The sequence below is a fragment of the Leucopleurus acutus genome, assembly GCF_964270905.1.
Source record: "Leucopleurus acutus genome assembly, chromosome: 16".
NCBI classification, from domain to species: domain Eukaryota; kingdom Metazoa; phylum Chordata; class Mammalia; order Artiodactyla; family Delphinidae; genus Leucopleurus; species Leucopleurus acutus.
In genome coordinates, this window is record NC_139158.1 from 34,881,873 (window position 1) to 34,901,814 (window position 19,942).

General features: G+C 46.2%; 1 protein-coding gene across 4 annotated transcripts in view; it reads left to right on the forward strand.

Moving 5' to 3' along the window:
* GLYR1 (glyoxylate reductase 1 homolog) overlaps positions 1-19,826 on the forward strand; it is a 36,327-nt gene extending 16,501 nt beyond the window's left edge. For 2 of the 4 annotated variants that reach the window (XM_082857404.1, XM_082857406.1), the window contains 11 exons: positions 673-759; positions 1,675-1,731; positions 2,679-2,729; positions 2,819-2,892; positions 5,929-6,028; positions 11,022-11,132; positions 11,827-11,928; positions 12,641-12,803; positions 13,122-13,301; positions 13,618-13,742; positions 17,662-19,826. In XM_082857404.1, the coding sequence (XP_082713530.1) occupies positions 673-759; positions 1,675-1,731; positions 2,679-2,729; positions 2,819-2,892; positions 5,929-6,028; positions 11,022-11,132; positions 11,827-11,928; positions 12,641-12,803; positions 13,122-13,301; positions 13,618-13,742; positions 17,662-17,736 (1,125 nt within the window). In that variant the 3' untranslated portion in view covers positions 17,737-19,826. The remainder of the gene's footprint in view (positions 1-672; positions 760-1,674; positions 1,732-2,678; positions 2,730-2,818; positions 2,893-5,928; positions 6,029-11,021; positions 11,133-11,826; positions 11,929-12,640; positions 12,804-13,121; positions 13,302-13,617; positions 13,743-17,661) is intronic. The other 2 variants (XM_082857405.1, XM_082857407.1) reach the window with 1 other exon arrangement.
* The last annotated feature ends 116 nt before the right edge of the window (positions 19,827-19,942 follow it).

The window sequence follows — 19,942 nt, forward strand, 5'->3', positions numbered from 1 at the left end:
CAGATTTGACCTCATGTCCATCTCCCCATTTGCTTTCTTCCAGCCTCGGTGGCCCTCCTTGCATTTTCCCCTCGGCTGTCTAGTGGAGATCTCAACATGCCCCACTGAACTCTTGACTCCCCCACCCAAATGGTTCCTACCTTCTGTCTGGGGAGAGAGCAGGCTCCTGGCTCCTCAACATCCCGGTTCTAATTCTGGCTTTGTCACTTAGCAGCTGTAAAAAGTTGGGCAGATCTCCTCACTGCTCCATGTGGCTTTCTTAGTTTTTTTTGAGATATGGTGGATTCCTTCTGAAGCCAGTATTGTTATCTTAATGTTCATTATTTGCCATAAGGAATTTTCTCTGTGACCTGCTGACCACACTACAGACCACAATCGGGCTTTCCCGTTACCTCCATCCTTATGAAATTTTGGCACAGGAACACATTTGTTACTTCTAGAACAGAGAAGAAGAAAGGCTCCCTCTGTGTTGACAGGAACTTGACCTGTTTCTCCCGATGAACAGTCATCAGAGCCATGCCTGGGGGGAGACCGCGGAGCTGGCAGGGCTAGTTCGGGATGGAGTGTGACTAAAGGGAGCAAAACAGTGAAGAGGTGCTCCCAGAGTTAGGCAGGAAGACACCTGCTCCTGAGGTGCCACGGCATTTTGACGATCTGCCTTTCCCTCTGTAGGACCTCACCATCCCCGAGTCTAGTACTGTGAAGGGGATGATGGCCGGACCCATGGCTGCGTTTAAATGGCAACCAACCGTGAGCGAGGTAATAACCTCTCCCGTGGACCAGGAGAAGCCCGGCCTCAGAGCTGGTTTCCTGGCCTGACTGTGTGATGTGCTCTTCCTTTCCCCCACTTTTCTTGTGTATGAGACTTTTTTTTTCTAATTGCCAAACAGTACAGAAGTGAATGAGTTAAAAAGCACAGGTCTCCACCCTGGGGCATCCTGACTGTTAAGCTTGATGTAACTCACTCCAAACCCTTTGGTGCACCCACTTAACCATCATTTACATAATCACATACCCCTCTTACAGTTTTTACTTTCGGGAGTAGTGTTGGTTTTCACAAAAGTGGGATCATTCTGCAGATTTTTTCCACTTGGTACTTTATAAACACCCTTTCACTGTATATACAGCTTTGATGTTGGTAGCTGCACACTACCTTATCCTTGGGGTGGATGCACCGTCCCGCTGTTGCTGGGCCTACTTAGGAAAAGCCTTGACGGTCCTGCAGTTGTTGCCTCCTCATTTCTTTTAATACTGATCCTCAGTGGGTCAAGACACTCAAGGGTCTGGCACCAGGCACAAGTGGGCCAAAATCCTAAGATCAGAAAAGTTTGAGAATTTGGTTTGGTCTTCTGGGTCATCCGAAGTGACTGGTGAATGCTGGATTTAAAAAATAGTATGCTTTTAAAATATTATTCCAGTGTTTGGGAATAATTTATCCACCAACCTGGCAGAAACGTTCATTCTTTTCCACTTGAAACCAGTTTTCCTCCAGGTAGGATGGGCATCGTTTATGAAAGGCTTAGACCAGCAGTGGGAGAAGAGTTTCCAGGCAGTTGTGAGAATGAGCCCAGCTCCCAGAGGTGTTTCAGCCAGAGGAGAAGCTGGTTTTCAGGTAGAAGGAGGTGACCTGTGTTGGAAGATAACTTGTTTTATTAAATCATTTTCTGGTTTCAGCCTGTTAAAGATGCAGACCCTCATTTCCATCACTTCCTGCTCAGCCAAACCGAGAAGGTAAGTTGTTCTTTGAGGTTCTTCATCCTTGGTCAGGAGCTGGCCTGAGGGGAGAGTCCTGCTCCTTTGGAACCTCACCCTAGTCTGAAAAGTTAGTCTGTACCTGTACTGCTGCCCAGAGCAACTAGTTAAGTTTAAAAGTTACATAGAGGACCACTCGTGAATCAGGCACTGTTAAGATTAAAAATGGGGCTTCCCTGGTGGCGCAGTGGTTGAGAGTCTGCCTGCTGATGCAGGGGACACGGGTTCGTGCCCCAGTCCGGGAAGATCCCACATGCCGCGGAGCGGCTGGGCCCGTGAGCCATGGCTGCTGAGCCTGCGCGTCCGGAGCCTGTGCTCCGCAACGAGAGAGGCCACAACAGTGAGAGGCCTGTGTATCGCAAAAAAAAAAATATTAAAAATGAACCCAAAAAAGCTTTTAAAACTTAGTGGCTGTGTGGTTGAGATATTTGCAGTTGCCTTCAGAGTCTAGGATGGAATTGAAACTTCAGGAGCTGTCGACCACCCACAAGGTAGCCAGTGCTGCTGGATGAAGGCAGTCTCCATGAGCCCTGGGAGTGTGGGGATAGTTTCCCCAAGTGTCTACAGGGCTGTCGGTTAGGCTGAGCCCTGATAGGATCTGCTGATGGTATGTGACCTTGGAGTTGGACAGATCTGTATTCCAAGCCTAGTTATACTGACCAGGTCTGTAATTCTGGGCACATGACCTAACACCTCTGATTTTCAACGTCATGATCAGCAAAAGCATCTTGTAGAGCTGCGTGAGAGCTGAATGAAGTGACGCAAGTTAACTTTTCATATGTGGTTTGGAATTCAGTAAGGTTGGACACCAAATAAGTTTTTGATGTTAACTTCCCGCTTTGGGCCTAACCTTAATAGGGAAATCGTAATGAAGACTGGTTAAATGTTCAGTTTAATAAGTGGTTTTCTCATTTCTTCTTTATTAGCCAGCTGTCTGTTACCAGGCAATCACAAAGAAATTGAAAATATGTGAAGAGGTATGTATGTTCCATGCCTCCTCATTTTTATTTTCATTGGGGCCTCACATGGGCAGGCTGACCTGACGACTTGTGCTTCCTTTCCCTAGGAAACTGGGTCCACCTCCATCCAGGCAGCAGACAGCACGGCTGTGAATGGCAGCATCACACCCACAGACAAAAAGTAGGACCTTTGATGAAGAGGCTTCCTGTGCCTCTGGTTCTGCTGGGGCCAGAGGGTGACCTCAAGGTGGCTTGTTAAGGGTTGTGTCCCAACCGTTGCTGGGACTAAATGGAAAGAGAAAGGGAAAGTTGTAATTCTTACGACTTGCCTAGGAGTAATTTGACTTGTGGGAGACAGAAGCTGCCCTATAAATGTACTGTGGATTTGGCTTCGTGCTCACCGGTGAGTCTCCAAGCAGGGAACACTTGGATCAGTGGTTCTTAGACTTTCCTGTGTCTCAGAATCACCTTGGGGAATTCCCTGGTGGTCCAGTGGTTAGGACTCCGAGCTCTCACTGTCAGGGACCCAGGTTTGATCCCTAGTTGGGCAAGTAAGATCCCACAAGCCTTGCAGCGTGGCCAAAAAAATAAATAAATAAAACAGCTAACTTAAAAAAAAAAAAAGAATCACCTGGAAGGCCTCTCGTAAAGCACCGATTGCTTGACTCCACCCATAGGGTTTCTTGATCAGTAGGTCTGGGGTGGACAAATTCCCAGATAGCTGCTGGTGCTCATCAGGAGACCATGCTTTAAGAACCACTGTCCTTGGCCCTGGTGGGGGCAAAAGATGAAGGCAGCCCGTTGTCCTGCCTTCCCTGGCTCTCCCTGCTGTCGCCTCCCTGTCCTTCCTGTGCACCTGCCTGCTGCTCTCCGCCCCACCCAGACAGGTGGGGGACTTGACTGTGGTCCCCAGGCCTTAGCTTGCATCCACACTTGCCTTTGCCTCAATTCTGACAGCTAGTTGTATTGTTGGAAAGGGTTCTTGAAGAAGGAGCATTCTCTTGAAGTACGTAGCTAAGTCTGAATCTCCCATCTAAGTCTTCTATAGGGTTCTTTCTCAGACTAAAAACAGTGTCTTTTACATTATTCATCACTTTTTGTAGTTAAAGTCACTTGTTCTGTCAGTTATATTTAGTGAACTTCCTTAGTGGAGTGAAGGAGCTAGAGGCATGTTATATGCTAATAAAAAGAGGAATGGGTATTGCCCATTAAATTAATGAGGATTTTGTTGGCTTTTTTAAAAAATCCAGCTCTAGGCCAAGGACAGAGTCCAGTGTTTTCTCCCATCAGTCAAACCCTTTTTTAACATGAGTGTAAAGCCAACTACAGAGCAGACCAGCTGCCTCGTACCCAGTCCACCTGGTCCACATTTTCCATCTTGCCTCAGGGACACCATGAGGGACTGTCAGTTGCTGTGTTTAAAATGCATAAACTTTATCCCCAGGTCTTCTAGGTGTCCTGAAACACCAAGAAAAGGAAAGAGAATTAGTATGTCATGATTTAGAATCATAGGGAAAACTTGTACTACCCAGATAGCTGTGAATGACAAAAGATACCTCCTTGTTTTTAAGCTTTGGCTTGAAACTTAATGGTCAAGGGTGCCATTTGGTGAGGAAGGTGGTGGTGGGTTCCATTTTCAGCATTTGATTCAAATGACTTAGAGCAGGCTGGGACAGAGAGTATGAGAGTGCATATTCCAGCAATGATAGCGGAACCTCTGAGCCAGTTTGAAAAGGTGGCTGCAGATATGACTTGCAGGAGACTGAAAATACTGAAAGGATAACACAGGTCAAAGTGAAGAAGCTGCAGAGGATCTTAGAGCTGAGAGAAACACAAGCTGAAAACAAGAACATGAGGTAATAAATGAAGAAAGAGGACTTCTCTGGTGGCGCAGTGGTTAAGAATCCGCCTGCCAATGCAGGGGACACGGGTTCAAGCCCTGGTCCGGGGAGATCCTACATGCCGTGGAGCAACTGAGCCCGTGCGCCTTAGAGCCCGCGAGCCACAACTACTGAGCCCACGTGCCACAACTACTGAAGCCTGCGCCCTCTAGGGCCCACGTGCTGCAACTACTGAGCCCATGTGCTGCAACTACTGAAGCCCACGCACCTAGAGCCCATGCTCCACAACAAGAGAAGCCACCGCAGTGAGAAGCCCGCGCTGCAACAAAGAGTAGCCCTGGCTCAAAGCAACTAGAGAAAGCCCACGTGCAGCAACGAAGTCCCAACGCAGCCAAAAAATTAATTAAATGAAGAAAGAGGCATTGTTTAGCCATGTCTCATGCAAGGAGAGTTACAGAAGTGCAAGAACCAAGAAGAGACATTTGGGCAAGGTAAAATCATCTATAAAAGCATGTAGCAGCTTGTAGCTCCCAAGTTCTAGGGGTTGTAGGAAGGAGCAAGCTGTAGGAAGTGAAGGTAAGCCAAACATACTGTCCACCTGAGTACTTCAGATTCAGAAGGATCATAATGGGCCTGCAGTTAGAAGGCGTGGTGGAGAGAAGGACAGGCCAGGGTAGAGAAGCAACGGGAGGAAAGAGGTTCAGGAGAAGAATCCATGCACTGGGAAAGAAAGATTGGTTCCAAAGCTCAGGTGAGGCTTTGAAGAAGCGAGGCAAGGCCTGTCCCTGCTGACTGCACGAAGAGTGCAAAGGTGGTGCAGGGCGTGGAGCTGGGAAGGGGAGGTGAGCACCAGGATGCTGACTCCTGCAGTTGAGGAAGGTGGCTGGCTCCGTACTTACTTCTCCTGTTAACTTGTCATGGATCCCAAGGTGCTTTAAATTGGCATCTCAAGACCTAGGACTCGAGGTGGCTGATCAGGAACTGTTGCAGGATCTGAAGATAAATGTCTGCCTTCTCACTGTAATGGAATTGTAAGCTCAGACCTTCTATCAAAGCAACAAGGAAATGATTTGGAAGATTTGCCATAAACCATATGAGTCATACTTCTTGCAGTGGCAGTTGAGGATTTTAAAATGCCTGTTTAAACTTATGAACACTTTTGAACAGTGGCATGATAAGAAAAGGCACGCTTTGCCTGCACTACCGCTCGCTCTGCAGTGGTGGTGTCAGCACACCACAGAGCAGCGTTCCTGGTGGTCTGAGGTGAGGCTCCCCAGGTTTATGAGGAAGCAGAGCCTGTGTGGCATTCAGGATCTCACCCTGTCCTCCCCCACCCCACCCCCCACCTTGAACTGATCAGTCTCTCTCTTTTTCAGGATAGGATTTTTGGGCCTTGGCCTCATGGGAAGTGGCATCGTCTCCAACTTGCTAAAAATGGGTCACACGGTGACTGTCTGGAACCGGACTGCAGAGAAAGTAAGCATTCATAGTGGTGCTTGTTGGGTGGGGTGGGACAGAGCCTTGACCCTTGGGGTAACTAAGGATAGGACTCTCCCTCCTGTCTCTCTTCATCGTTCTGCATGCCATGGAGTAGAAGCCAAGCTCTTAGTTCAGGCAGGTGGGGGTGTAGATACACCAGTGTAGGACGTTATCATAAAAACTGAACATTTAAAACACCCAGGGGTATAAAATGAAGTGGAAATTTTCCCCTCTCTGCCATTACCTGAAATAAGTAATAGGAAAAAAACCTGTCAGGTTTTTCCATGCACATGCAAGAGTTTGTGTGTGTGTGTGTGTGTGTGTAATCATTGATATGGAGAGTGTGTATCAACAGATCTGCTTCGTCCTTGTTAATGGCTGCACTATGTTCTGTGTTTGGATTGTATTAACAGCACCGTGCCGTAGAACATTCTGTGGTGAAAGAGGTGTCCTATATCTGCACTGGCCTGTGTGGTAGCCACTGGCCACATGTGACTCTTGAACACTTGATTCATGGCTAGTAGACTGAAGAATTTTAAATTTTGTTTCACTTAAAAATAAACAGTCTCCTGTGGCTAGTGGCTACCATATGGGACAGGACAGGTTTAGAAGTTCTTAACCTCAGGTGGTCCATGGATTCAAGGGGTCTGTGCATGCCCTGAAATGGAATTCCAAGTCTTTTGTAATGGAGAGAGGCCAGGCTCCCATCAAGTTCCCATCCAGGAAAAGGTAAAGAACCATAGTCTAGGACTTACCTGGTGGCGCAGTGGTTAAGAAACCACCTGCCAACACAAGGGACCTAGGTTCAATCCCTGGTCCGGGAAGATCCCACATGCTGCGGAACAACTAAGCCCATGCGCCACAACTACTGAGCCTGTGCTCTGGAGCCCACGAGCCACAACTACCGAAGCCTGTGTGCCTGGAGCCCGTGCTCTGCAACAAGGGAAGCTACCACAATGAGAAGCCCGTGCACCACAACGAAGAGTAGCCCCCACTCGACGCAACTAGAGAAAGCCCATGCGCAGCAATGAAGACCCAACACAGCCAAATAAAATAATTAATAAATAAATAAATAAAATTAAAGAAATAAAGAACCATAGTCTAAGTACCAGAAAATTAAAGCAGTGTATTTGCCAGGAACGAAGAGACCAAGAAAGAACCAGCCTCTTGAGGAACAAGGTGTGGCTAAGCATATATTTGTGAAATGATGGGGTGAGCATCCCATGTGTGTAGCAAGGTGAGAGCTGGAATGAAGGGAGGTAGTAGAGCTGGTGGATTTGAATAAACAAAAATGTTCTAGGCAAAGTAAGAAGTTCACTTTGTTAAAACCGCCCTTTTCAAGAATAATAAGGAACTGGTTGGAGAGTTGAGGGAGCCTGGGAGAAAGGGCACTGAAAGCCATGCTAAGAGATGTGGGCTTCAGGTGCTGGGCATTGGGTAGGTGCTGTGGGGCCCTGAGTCAGGAGTGAGATCTCAGAGGCCCTTTCAGCAGATATTTCTGATTCAAGGCCAGGGTAACCAGGAAATCTAGACATGCATACTTGCAGAACATCGGTAGAATCTAAGGGTTTGCATTATAAGTATGTTCCCATTTGATAGAAGTGCCTCAGGTCATCCTGTTTTCTTGATTGGAAAGCTTAATTGTTATAAACGTGGCCATTCTTTCCAGATTAATTTATGGGAAGACAGTAGAGCAAAGCAATTATGAACTTGGGCTTGGAATCAGACAGCTCTGCTGCTTACCCTCATTTCTTTCAAAAGGAAAAACCAGAAGAAAACAAAATTATTAACATAGATCTTTTTAAGTCTGTCTTTTTAAGGAAAAAGGTGAATTTTTTTTTAATAAATTTATTTTTTTTTATTTTTGGCTGCATTGGGTTTTCATTGCTGCACACAGGCTTTCTTTTAGTTGCAGTGAGCGGGGGCTACTCTTCATTGCAGTGCGCAGACTTCTCTTTGCAGTGGTTTCTCTTGTTACGGAGCACAGGCTCTAGGTGCACAGGCTTCAGTAGTTGTGGCTCACGTGCTCTAGAGCTCAGGCTCAGTAGTTGTGGTGCATGGGCTTAGTTGCTCCGTGGTATGGAGGATCTTCCCGGACCAGGGCTCAGACCCATGTCCCCTGCATTGGCGGGCAGATTCTTTTTATTATTTATTTATTTATTTATTTTTGGCTGAGTTGGGTCTTTGTTACTACATGCAGGCTTTCTCTAGTTATGGCGAACAGGGGCTACTCTTCGTTGTGGTGCGCGGGCTTCTCATTGCGGTGGCTTCTCTTGTTGCGGAGCATGGGCTCTAGGCATGCGGGCTTCAGTAGTTGTGGCTCACAGGCTCTAGAGCGTAGGCGCAGTAGTTGTGGTGAACAGGCTTAGTTGCTCTGTGGCATGTGGAATCTTCCCCGACCAGGGCTTGAACCGCTGTCTCCTACATTGGCAGGTGGATTCTTAACCACTGCACCACCAGGGAAACCCAAGATGAATATTTTTTTTAATTAGTTTTTATTGGAGTATAGTTGTTTTACAATGTTGTATTAGTTTCTGCTGTACAGCAAAGTGAATCAGCTGTACCTATACATATATCCTCTCTTTTCGGATTTCTTTCCCATTTAGGTCACCACAGAGCATTGAGTATAGTTCCCTGTGCTATACAGTAGGTTCTCATTAGCTGTTTGTTTTATACATAGTAGTGTATATATGTTAGTCCCATTCTCCCAATTCATCCCAGCCACCCCATGAATAGTTTTTGATAATACTCCTCACAACAAAAAATAAACGAAAAACAATTGAAAAGTACGCCAACTCGTTTTTTTTTTATTTTTTGGAATTTAAAAATTTTGTATTTCTAAAAATTTCCCACTACCCTAACAATTTTTATGTATTTTTCCCTAGTTTTTGTGGGGGGTTTTGGGGGTTTTGTTTGTTTGGTTTTGGTTTTTTTGAAGTATAGTTGATTTACATTGGTAGATTAGTTTCAGGTGTACAGCATAGTGATTCAGTATTTTTATGGGTTATATTTCATTTAAAGTTATTATAAAATGATGGCTATATTTTTCTATGCTGCACAATATATCCTTGTAGCTTATTTAGTTTATATATAGCAGTTTGTACTGTCCCCTACTCCTATTTTGCCCCTCTCCGATTCCCTCTCCTCACTGGTAACCACTAATTTGTTCTATGAGTCTGTTTCTTTTATTTATATTCATTTATTTGTTTGTTTTTTAGGTTCCATATATAAGTGATAGTATAGCGTATTTGTCTTTCTCTGTGACTTATTTCACTAAGCATAATAATACCCTCTAGGTCCATCCATGTTGTTACAAATGGCAGAATTTCATTCTTTTTATGACTGAGTAATATTCTTCCGTGTGTGTGTCTGTGTGTGTACCACATCTTCTTTATTCATTCATCTGTTGATGGACACTTAGGTTGCTTCCATATTTTGGCTGTTGTAATGCTGCTATGAACATTTGGGGTGTGTGTATCTTTTCAAATTAGTGTTTTTGTTTTCTTTAGGTATAAAACCAGGAGTGGAATTTCTTGTTAAACAAATAGTATAGTAATGATTTAAAGATTTTTAAATAGCTCACAAAGAGGAAACAATTAATAAACAGAGGTATTAAAGAGATTCAGTAATCAGGAGTAATCAGAATATATCAAGCAGAAAGTGGCCATTTTTGGCTTGTTAAATCATCTAGTAGGACAAGTTTTTAATGTATTTATGTGTACTTATTTGTTGTTTTTAAAAAATGTGCTCTGTGTTGGTGATTTGAGACTTTGCCAGACATCATTATAAATGGACACAGCCTTATTCGAAAGCCATTTGTCTACATTTTTTAAAACCATTTTTGGAGCCTGTTATATTCTACTTACAGAGATCTAAATTCAAAAAATAGAAGAGATGGATATTTGTTGGGCTCATTTATAATTAAAATCAGGCCAGATATTGAACTGCAGGAGAGCCATTAGGTAAACTCAGGTATATATCTCAGTGGAGTATCCTGCAGCCATGCGTTATAAACAGTAATTATGAAAGTCTATAATATTGATAGATGTAATCATATAAAATGTTAAAAATTAGATGCAAAATAATAGGTCCAAATTATTCTAAATACTTTTTTGAAATGCCTTTAGAAAAAGGAAATACAGGGCTTCTCTGGTGGCGCAGTGGTTGAGAGTCTGCCTGCCGATGCAGGGGACACGGGTTCGTGCCCCACTCTGGGAGGATCTCATATGCCGCAAAGCGGCTGGGCCCGTGAGCCATGGCCGCTGAGCCTGTGCGTCCAGAGCCTGTGCTCCGCAACGGGAGAGGCCACAACAGTGAGAGTCCCGTGTACCGCAAAAAAAAAGAAAAGAAAAGAAAGAAAAAGGAAATACAGCAAAATGTTAATGATGTATTTTGTTATGAGATGTTCTAGTGATTTTAATTTTCAGAAAAGAAAAATTAGTGCTTGTAGACCCCCCTGCCAGAAACAATTCAGTACGGAATGGCAACCTGTTAGCCCAAGCCCTGCTTCCCCAGCTCACAGGGCACTGGGTAGATTTCACCACAGCCAAGACAGCGACAGCCACAAAGAGCGGCAGACAAGTACTATTCACATCCTGTTCTTCATTCAGAAAACCTTCAGCAGACGTTTGTTTTGTGCCTCCTGTGAAGTAGAACATGGAACATCCTCCTAGGCAAGACTGGGGACTTCCCTGGCAGTCCAGTGGTTAAGACTCTGCGCTTCCACTGTAGGGGCGTGGGTTCAATCCCTGGTCAGGGAACTAAGGTCTCACATGAGTGTGGCCAAAAAAAAAAAACCACAAGACTGTGCTTAAGGGGCTTCCGTCCACTTCCCTGAGCAGTCAGACTGCCCGCTGGGGTCCCTGGCTCACAGTCTCAGCCTCTTGCCTTGGAAGGCCACTCCGGAGGACTGAGCACTGCATCTCTGGCCTGGCTGGTGTGTGTGTTGTGCACTGCCTGCAGCTCACATTAGGATCTGTGACTTTTGCAGTGTGATTTGTTCATCCAGGAGGGGGCCCGCCTAGGAAGAACCCCCGCTGAAGTCGTTTCAACTTGTGACATCACGTTTGCCTGCGTGTCGGATCCAAAGGCAGCCAAGGACGTAAGGATCCCCTCCCTCCCCTCAGCGTCTCAGGTTGTGGCCGGGAAAACTGGCTGGCCTCCTCCCCTTCTCCCCTGAGCACTGAGTGAGTGTTTGCATTGGGGGAGGGGTGGGGCAGTGGATTTCCCATTTGGGGGCCATCTCCCATTGTGAAGGGTGTTTGCATAGATTGAATACAGACTTCCTTTAATTCAGAACAAAGAATGAAACTGATGAGGGTCCCTGAGGTCTGTGCTGAAATGTGAAATGGTTCCTGACAGGCTAATGTATTCCTGTTGAGCTGGAAGCTTTGGTGTGCCTGTGGTCCATGTGACAAGTTCCTATGTTTAGCTATCGCTGTATTTGTATGCTTTAAAAGTTCAAGTGCAGTAGTCATCTTGTTAAACTCATGACTGGACTAATCCAAGTAAATCCAAAGAAGCCAAAAAAAATAAATAGTGAGGTTCCATCTTTTCAATGGGAGGTTTTTAATAAAAAGAAACACACATGTTCTTTTTGAAGATAAATGGGAGCATACCATAAATTCTCCTCTTTCCCTTGCTTATTTACATGCTCTTCCCTTTTGAGCCTTGATATTTAGCTTCTATTTGGGAAATGAGCCAAAAAATCAGCAGGACGCTGACCTTAGGTCTAAGGGGCTCCTGGGTGTCTGGCTGGGAGCCTGGGCTATTGCTTTTCCCTTGTGTCCCCACAGCTGGTGCTGGGCCCCAGTGGTGTGCTGCAAGGGATCCGCCCCGGGAAGTGCTACGTGGACATGTCAACGGTGGATGCTGACACAGTCACCGAGCTGGCCCAGGTAGCGGCCTCATTCGGGCTGGCCCTCCAGCATCCTTTCAGTTGGAGCCCAAGACCCAGGCTAACCATGCCGAAGAGTGGGCAACTTAGTTACTCTAGAGCCAAAGCCAGAGACTTTGGGACTAGCCTGTCTTCACTCTCTGCCTTCAGATCTACAGCTAGTCTGAGTGGCTGTGAAAGGAGACTTGTTTCCTGGCTGGGATGGGCATTGGGTCCTATAGCTGCCAGCCTCTCAGAAGCAAATCTAGGCTGCCAGCAGGGCCTTTTTGAGTTAAGCAGCTTTCTACAGATACTAGCAGAGTATTCCACCACGCTGAGCCACTGGGCCCAAGTGAGGGGGTGGTGATTTGTGGCCCATGTGCATTCTACGGGTGGCTAAAATCAAGGTAAGACAGTGTCTTTAGGAAGTGTGGTCAACCACGCCATTGGCATTGTCATGTTGGTTATAGTCTTTGGTCTTTGTGAGAAATTCCGAGTAAATGGGAGCCTATGAGGACACCCCAGCTTCTCTCTGTCTACTGCATGTGATTCAGGCACCTGGTGGAGGACAGTCTGCTGACCCTCCCATTGTCAGTCCAGCACCTTGGTACGGGCATCAGCTTTGGGGCCTCGGCGTGGAGGGTCAAGTGCTCCTGCCCCAGTATGCTCCTTGCTTCCTGCCCAAGACCTTCATGAGAGGCAAGGCCTCCAGAAGCTGTGACTTTCCTTTCCAGGTGATTGTGTCCAGGGGGGGCCGCTTTCTGGAAGCCCCGGTCTCAGGGAATCAGCAGCTATCTAATGATGGGATGTTGGTGATCTTAGCGGCCGGAGACAGGGGCTTATATGAGGACTGCAGCAGCTGCTTCCAGGCAATGGGGAAGACTTCCTTCTTTCTAGGTAACATGCCTGCCCACCTGTCGGGCCACTTCAGGCCTGGAGGCTGGGTGGGCCACATCCCCTCTAGACCGCCCTGATGACACCGTCAGTCCCGCACGGCCTCTCTGCCTGGGGCCCCCGTGGGAAGGTTTCCTTTGACTTGCACAGTCAGTGCCTGGAAGGAGGAAGAGCCAGAAGGGTCAGAGCCAGTTCTGTCAGGGGCAGGTGAATGGGGCCTCCCCTGGGTGTAGAGGTGGGTCCAAGCAGGGGTGAGGGTGGGCAGAAAGTCCCTCCCCACAGGATTCTTGGGATGTGACCACGATTCTTTGCCCTGGGCAGGTGAGGTTGGCAACGCAGCTAAGATGATGCTGATCGTGAACATGGTCCAGGGGAGCTTCATGGCCACCATCGCTGAGGGGCTCACCCTGGCCCAAGTGACAGGCCAGTCCCAGCAGACACTCTTGGACATCCTCAATCAGGGACAGTTGGCCAGCATCTTCCTGGACCAGAAGTGCCAAAGTAAGTTGCGTTTGGCCTCTCTTTTGCGTTTTAGTTTTGGTTGAAGCTGGGAACTGGGTCAGGCAGATGTCACAGAACAGTGTCTTCTTCAGGTGCTCATTGTGTGTGAATGATGCACCCACTCCAGTCAGTCCAGGCCCCCAGTCAGAGAGCATCCGGAGACATGGTAGATAGGATTTGGGGCTACAGGCTGGGAACTTGTCTCTTGGGTGTCCAAGGGGGAGGAAATGCTAGGTATTGACCTCTGACAGGACTCCAGGTGGTTTCTTATTTAGGATCCTTTCAGATCTTCTGATGAATGACTTTCCCTCCTCAGATATCCTACAAGGAAACTTTAAGCCTGATTTCTACCTGAAATACATTCAGAAGGATCTCCGTCTAGCCATTGCGCTGGGTGATGCCGTCAACCATCCGACTCCTATGGCAGCTGCAGCCAATGAGGTAACAGCAAGAGGCCGCGGTGCTAGTCCCAGCAGCCCTCCTTTGTTTCCCTTGCACTCCTCCCTCTGCTTACTTTGGCTTGGCTTGGCTCTGTGTCTAACCTCTCAAGGTGGAATCTTAGGTTGCTGATTTTAGACCTTCCTTTTCTAAGTATATTTCCTCCGAGCCATGCTTACTTCCCTGGGAGTTCTTCTTTGACCTGTGGATTATTTGTCAAATACAAATAAAAACCCTGAAGGGTTTCCTAGATACCTAATGGTTATTGATTTCTAATGTATCTCTGTGATCTAAAAAAATATACTACATATGGATTTTAACTCTTTACATTGATTCAGACTTGTTTTGTGGCTCAGCAGATGATCTGTCTTGGTGGGTGTGCCATGTTCACTTAAGAAGACTGCGTGTTCTGCAGTCGGGTGCTGTGTTCTGCACATATCAATTAGGTTGAGATGGTTGGTAGTATTTTTTCAGATTATCTTTACTGACCTTTTTCTCTAGTTCTTTCAATTGCTAAGAAAGGGATGTTAAAATCTCAAGCTGTGATTGTGGGATCATGTTTCTCCCTTTAATTCTGTCCATTTTGCTTGATGTCTTTGTTATTGGGCTCTTAGCCATTTATGCTTGTTATGTCTTCCTGATGAATTTGCTCTTTCGTTATTAAGAAATGTCCACCTTGATCTTTGTCTTGAAGTCTGTTGTCTGATTTTCATATGGCTGCTGTAGCCTTCTCATGCTTACGATTTCCATGTGATGTATTTTTTTCCATCCATTTACTTTCAACCTTTGTTTTAAAATTGTGTCTGTTGTAGACAGTCTATAATTGGGGCTTGCATTTTTATCCATTCTGACACTGTCTGCCTATTAATTGGATTGTTTAGTCCTTAACATTTTTTTTGAATGACATCTATTAAGCACCTACATAGGCACTTTTTGGAAACAGTTTTTTAGAAGTTCAGTTTTCTTATCTCAATCTGATAGAAGTATAAGCTTAAAAAAAAAAACAGCTGAGCAATATTTGTCTTTACTATAGAATTACAATAAAAACAACATTTTGGGCTTCCCTGGTGGTGCAGTTGTTAAGAATCTGCCTGCCAAAGCAGGGGACACAGGTTCGAGCCCTGGTCCGGGAAGATCCCACATGCCGCGGAGCCTCTAAGCCCGTGCGCCACAACTACTGAGCCTGTGCTCTAGAGCCTGCGAGCCACAACTACTGAAGCCCGCAAGCCTAGAGCCTGTGCTCTGCAACAAGAGAAGCCACCGCAATGAGAAGCCCGCGCACCGCAACGAAGAGTTGTCCCCGCTCGCCGCAGCCAGAGAAAAGCCCGCGCACAGCAACGAAGACCCAACGCAGCCAAAACATAAAATAATAAAATAAATTTTTAAAAATCTACATTTTGTGAAACACGTACATACATGAATCACACAGATTCATTTATTTTAGAGACTCTGTCTTCCAAGTGCTATAAACTATATGCATTTTTATTCAAGTTAAATAGAGGTTTCAAGTAGCTTGTTCTATAGAGACAAAGAAGAAGTAAAAATACACAGTACTGGGGAATTCCCTGGCTGTCCAGTGGTTAGGACTCCTTGCTTCCACTGCTGGAGGCCCAGGTTCCATCCCTGGTTGGGGAACTAAGATCCTGCAAGCCGCACAGCGCAGCCAAAAATAAATAAATAAATAAATAAATACACAGTACTGTTCTTTTCAGACCTGCCTTTGCATAGTTTATAATCTTCTGTCCTTGAATTCTGTGTCTCTGTCCTTCCTTCATGTGTCTGAACATCTCAGAGTACTTGTTTCACTCTTCCAGTTTGAAGTACAATTTCAGGTTCCTCCTTTCTTACCTTCAGGTTCTCTCTTGGTAGTGGAATTCCTCATGTGTTGTATAATTTTTCGTTGATGAGTTTGTAACTGTGGTTACTTCTGAAGGGTTCCATGGTGGCTTGTGTTGGGAGCACTTTGTGAGGTGATTTCCACTTGCCTCTCCCTTGACTACAGGATTTGTTGGCTTGGAAACAGACATTTTGGTTAATTTCTTGATGGAGCACGGCACTTTCTGGCCACTGTTTGGAGTTCAGGATCTTGAGGTTAACTGGTCCATTAACATTTAGTCTTTGTCTTGAAGTCTGTTGATATGTGGTTGGATTTAGAGCTACTCTTTTATCATTTGATTGCCATTTGTCCACTCTGGCTTTTGTTTGTCTGTTCCTCCTTTCTTTTGGGATATCCCTTTTTTGGGATATTTGAATATATTTTAGAATTCCATTTTATTGGGACTTCCCTTGCGGTCCAGTGGTTAAGACTCCGCCCTCCCAATGCAGGAGGCCCGGGTTCAATCCCTGGTCAGGGAACTAGATCCCACATGCCACAGTGAAGATCCCGAGATCCTGTGTGCCACAACTAAGACCCAGCGCAGCCAAATAAATAAATATATATTTTTTTAATTCCATTTTATCTGTTGGCTTTTTAACAGTGCATCATTTTTGTCTTTGCTCTAAGGATTGCTATACACATCCTTAATTTCACATCCTAGATTAGACCTCTTTACATAAAATGTAGATCCATTTACCTCTCCCTCCCTCATCTTCTAAGGCAGGGTTTCTCAACCTGGGCACTATTGACGTTTTGATGTGGGTGCTCTCCAGTGCACTGCAGGGTGTTTAGCAGCATTCCTGTCCTCTACCCACTAGATGCCGGTTGCACCCCCTCAGTTCATAGAAGGTGTCTCCAGACATTACCAAATGTCACTCCAGGTGGGGAGCAAAATGATCCCGGGTTGAGAACCCCTGCTTTAGAGTACAGATGTCCTATGTGTTACATTTGTCTTTGTTTTAAACCCACCATTGTCAGAATGTCTTGCTTTAAGTAGTCATATGTATTTTAAAGAAATTCAGAGAAAAAATAAGTTCATATTTCTCTAATTTACCATTTCCAGTACTTTCCTTTCCTTTCTGAAGAATTGAATTTCTCTCTGGTATTGTTTTCCTTTCAGCTGGAAGAACTTGCTTTAGCATTTCCTGAATGCAGGTTTGCTGGCAATGATTAGTTCTCATTTATCTCAAAAGGTCTTTATTTAGTCTTCATTCTGAGTTGACAGCTACACCTGAGCTGTAGTGGACATCATGTTTAGAAAAAGAAAAAAATGCAGGCAGCCAACTGTGTGGGAGGAACCTGTGTCCAGCTGCATTTTTTCAACATGACTGGATGTTGTGCTGCCCTTGTTAAATGATGGCTTTTTAATTTTTCTCACACTCTTTCATACTCGTCTAGTACCTTTAGGGTGGCTGTTAATTGCCAAGCACCATGCTAGGCTCTGGGGACACAGGGTGCAGCCCCTTCTTTTCCTTATGGAGCTTACATTTTAATGGAAGGAGGCACAAAGTAAGCACATAAATGTTTAAACAAGTAAGAATTGCAGAAGGTTAGAATTATGAATAAAGTGGAACAGAGTAAAGGGATGGAGGTGGCTGGGTAAAGTGGTGCAGCTGCTGCTTCAAGTGGGATGGTCAGGAAAGGCCTTGGAGCTGATTGGGAAGGAGCCAGCCAATGCTGAGGGAAGGACAGGGACAGTGGCCCAGAGAATAACATGGGAAGTCCTTGGAGCAGGAAGGAACATGATTATAACTACTAACAATGCTGAGCCCTGCCTCTGAGCCCTTTATATTCCTCACTCCATTAATCCTCACAATAACCCTGTTACCTTCTCCATAAAGTCAAGAAGCAGTGGTGGAGACACAGAGAAACTGAGGCACTTTGTCCAAGGTTAGGCCAGTCAGTGGGTGATCCAGGAGTCACACCCAGACAGCCTAGACTCCAGAACCTACCTACCTAACCACATCGAGAACCGCCTCTCGGAAGCAGATCTGTGTCTGTAAGTCAGCTTTGTGGCCAGACTAAGCCCATGTCGTTTTTTTCCAGGTGTACAAAAGAGCCAAGGCACTGGACCAGTCTGACAATGACATGTCTGCCGTGTACCGAGCCTATATACACTAAGCCCTTGACCCCACCCCCACCCCCCCATCTTCCCTCTGACCCCCTCTTCCTCACATGGAGTTGGGGTCCTGGGACTTAACTCTGGACCAGTCCACCTGTCTCCATCTTCTTTTTTACAGACTTTGAGACTTGCCATCAGCACAGCACACAGCGTCGCTCCTCCCCTGGAGGTCCTGGAGAGGGGAGGGGTGTCAGCAGGATTGGCCTGTGGGAAAGCTCTTGAGCTGGGCACCGGCCTTGGACTAGGTGGCTGTGTGTTCACACACACACACACACACACACACACACACACACACACACACCACCATACTGGCTCTCGCCCCAGGATAGAAGCTGCCCAGAAACTGCTGCCTGGCTTTTTTTTTTTTTCCCTTTTTCCAAGCTGTCTTATCTCAAACCCCTTCCAGCTGAGGAACTAGAATCAGCAGTGAGAAGTGGAAGCTTTCCCACTGCTACCCTCACAACGAAGAGGCTGTGGTTCTGTCCACTGTCCCCCACTGGATCCCACGCAGAGAGAGGCTCTGGGCCAAGATGAGCCAGCAGACTGTAAACCGAGGGTCCCATGGGCCCTCCAACCTCAGGTGACCAGCTGATGAGGATTGTCATGTTTAAGCTACCAATGTGCAACCAACTCTCCATAAATGCCTTTGTGAGCTGAAAAGGGATTGGCAGAGTCAAGCGAAGACAGGGCTCTGGCTTTCCAGGGAAAGCAGCAAACAGCCCGCCCCTAGGTGAGCTTCACAGAAGCCCTCTCCTCACTGCTGTTCAGCACCTGCCCGGAAGTCACCGTCACTGTGGAGCCTGGGCTGGGATCAGATTTCCTTGCTTTGGTGTAAGGGTGCTCACTCCTCACCAGGCTGTTGTAGTATTTGGATTTGCATTCCAGTCCTTAGGAAGGGGGTCCTGAGGGCCAGCACTGAGGATTGAAGAGGGAGGGGTATGGGGTTCCTTCCTATTTCCATTACGCCACAGACCCTTCACCTGGTTCTGAAGAGCCACTCTGACCCACATCCCCTCACAGCAGTCCCACCTTCTCCAGCCCATCCCTGCACAAGTTCCCTGCATGCCCACCTCTCTCCATTCTCCTCCCCTCCCCCTTTTCTTCTCATGGAGACAGTATTGCTTTCTGTCTCTTCCTTCTTTGGTCCAGACCCAACCTGACCAACGATGACCATTTCTTAGGCTCAGCTCTTGAAACAGGAATGAGTGTCTGCACTTCAGCCAGCAGCTTGGTCTTCGGTGCTTTCAGGGTCCTGGGGTCTGTTGGGAGGGCAGAGGAGAACTAGGCCTGACTGAACCAGAGCTACCTGACCCTCAGAGGCAGATCTAAGACATCCTCGAGACCCTAGCATTTCTCCTTGGGTAGGGGACCAGAGGGGCTTGGAATGTGGCATAAGAACAAGGAGAAGTTACCTAAAGGATGTCAGTGTTTTCTCCCTCTGCATGGGTTGGATTTTCCAAAGTCACACCGCAGAAGGTCAGCAATTATAGTGAATATGTGATGATAAACAATGAGGTGGCCACGCTGGTGTGGGGCCCCTCCCCCTCACAGCCTTGGCCCTTTTCCACTGATCAGAACCCAGGTCAGGGGATCTCAGAAAACATGGGTGGAGGGCAGGGGAGATGCCCGTGGTTTTTGGCACAGTTGTTAATTTCACTGGGATTTTGAATTCTTTTCTGTCTGAACACAAAGCCTGTGCTAGTCCTAGCCGGACACTAGGGGGTGGGGGTGGGGGAAGATGCTGTAATGAAACTGGTTAGTCAATGTTGTCTTAATATTGTTGACAATTCTGTAAAGTTCCTTTTTATGAATATTTGTTTAAGCTATTTCACCTTTGTTTTGAAATCCTTCCCTTTTAAGGAAAAAATGTGACACTTGTGAAAAAGCTTGTAAGAAAGCCCCTCCTCCACCACCCTTTTTTTTTCCTTTAAACCTCCTTTAAATGACAAATCTTCTAGGTAATTAAGGTTGTGAATTTTTATTTTTGCTTTGTTTTTAATGAACATTTGTCTTTCAGAATAGGATTGTGTGATAATGTTTAAATGGCAAAAATAAAACATGATTTTGTGCAATTAACAAAAAGCTACTGCAAGCAAAATAAAAACGTTTCTTGTTAACACAACTGTGACCTTGGCGGTGGTCTGCGCCCAGACATCGAGCGCCGTGCGGTGGTGGGAGGGGTAGGGCCCGGCGTGGAGCGGAGCG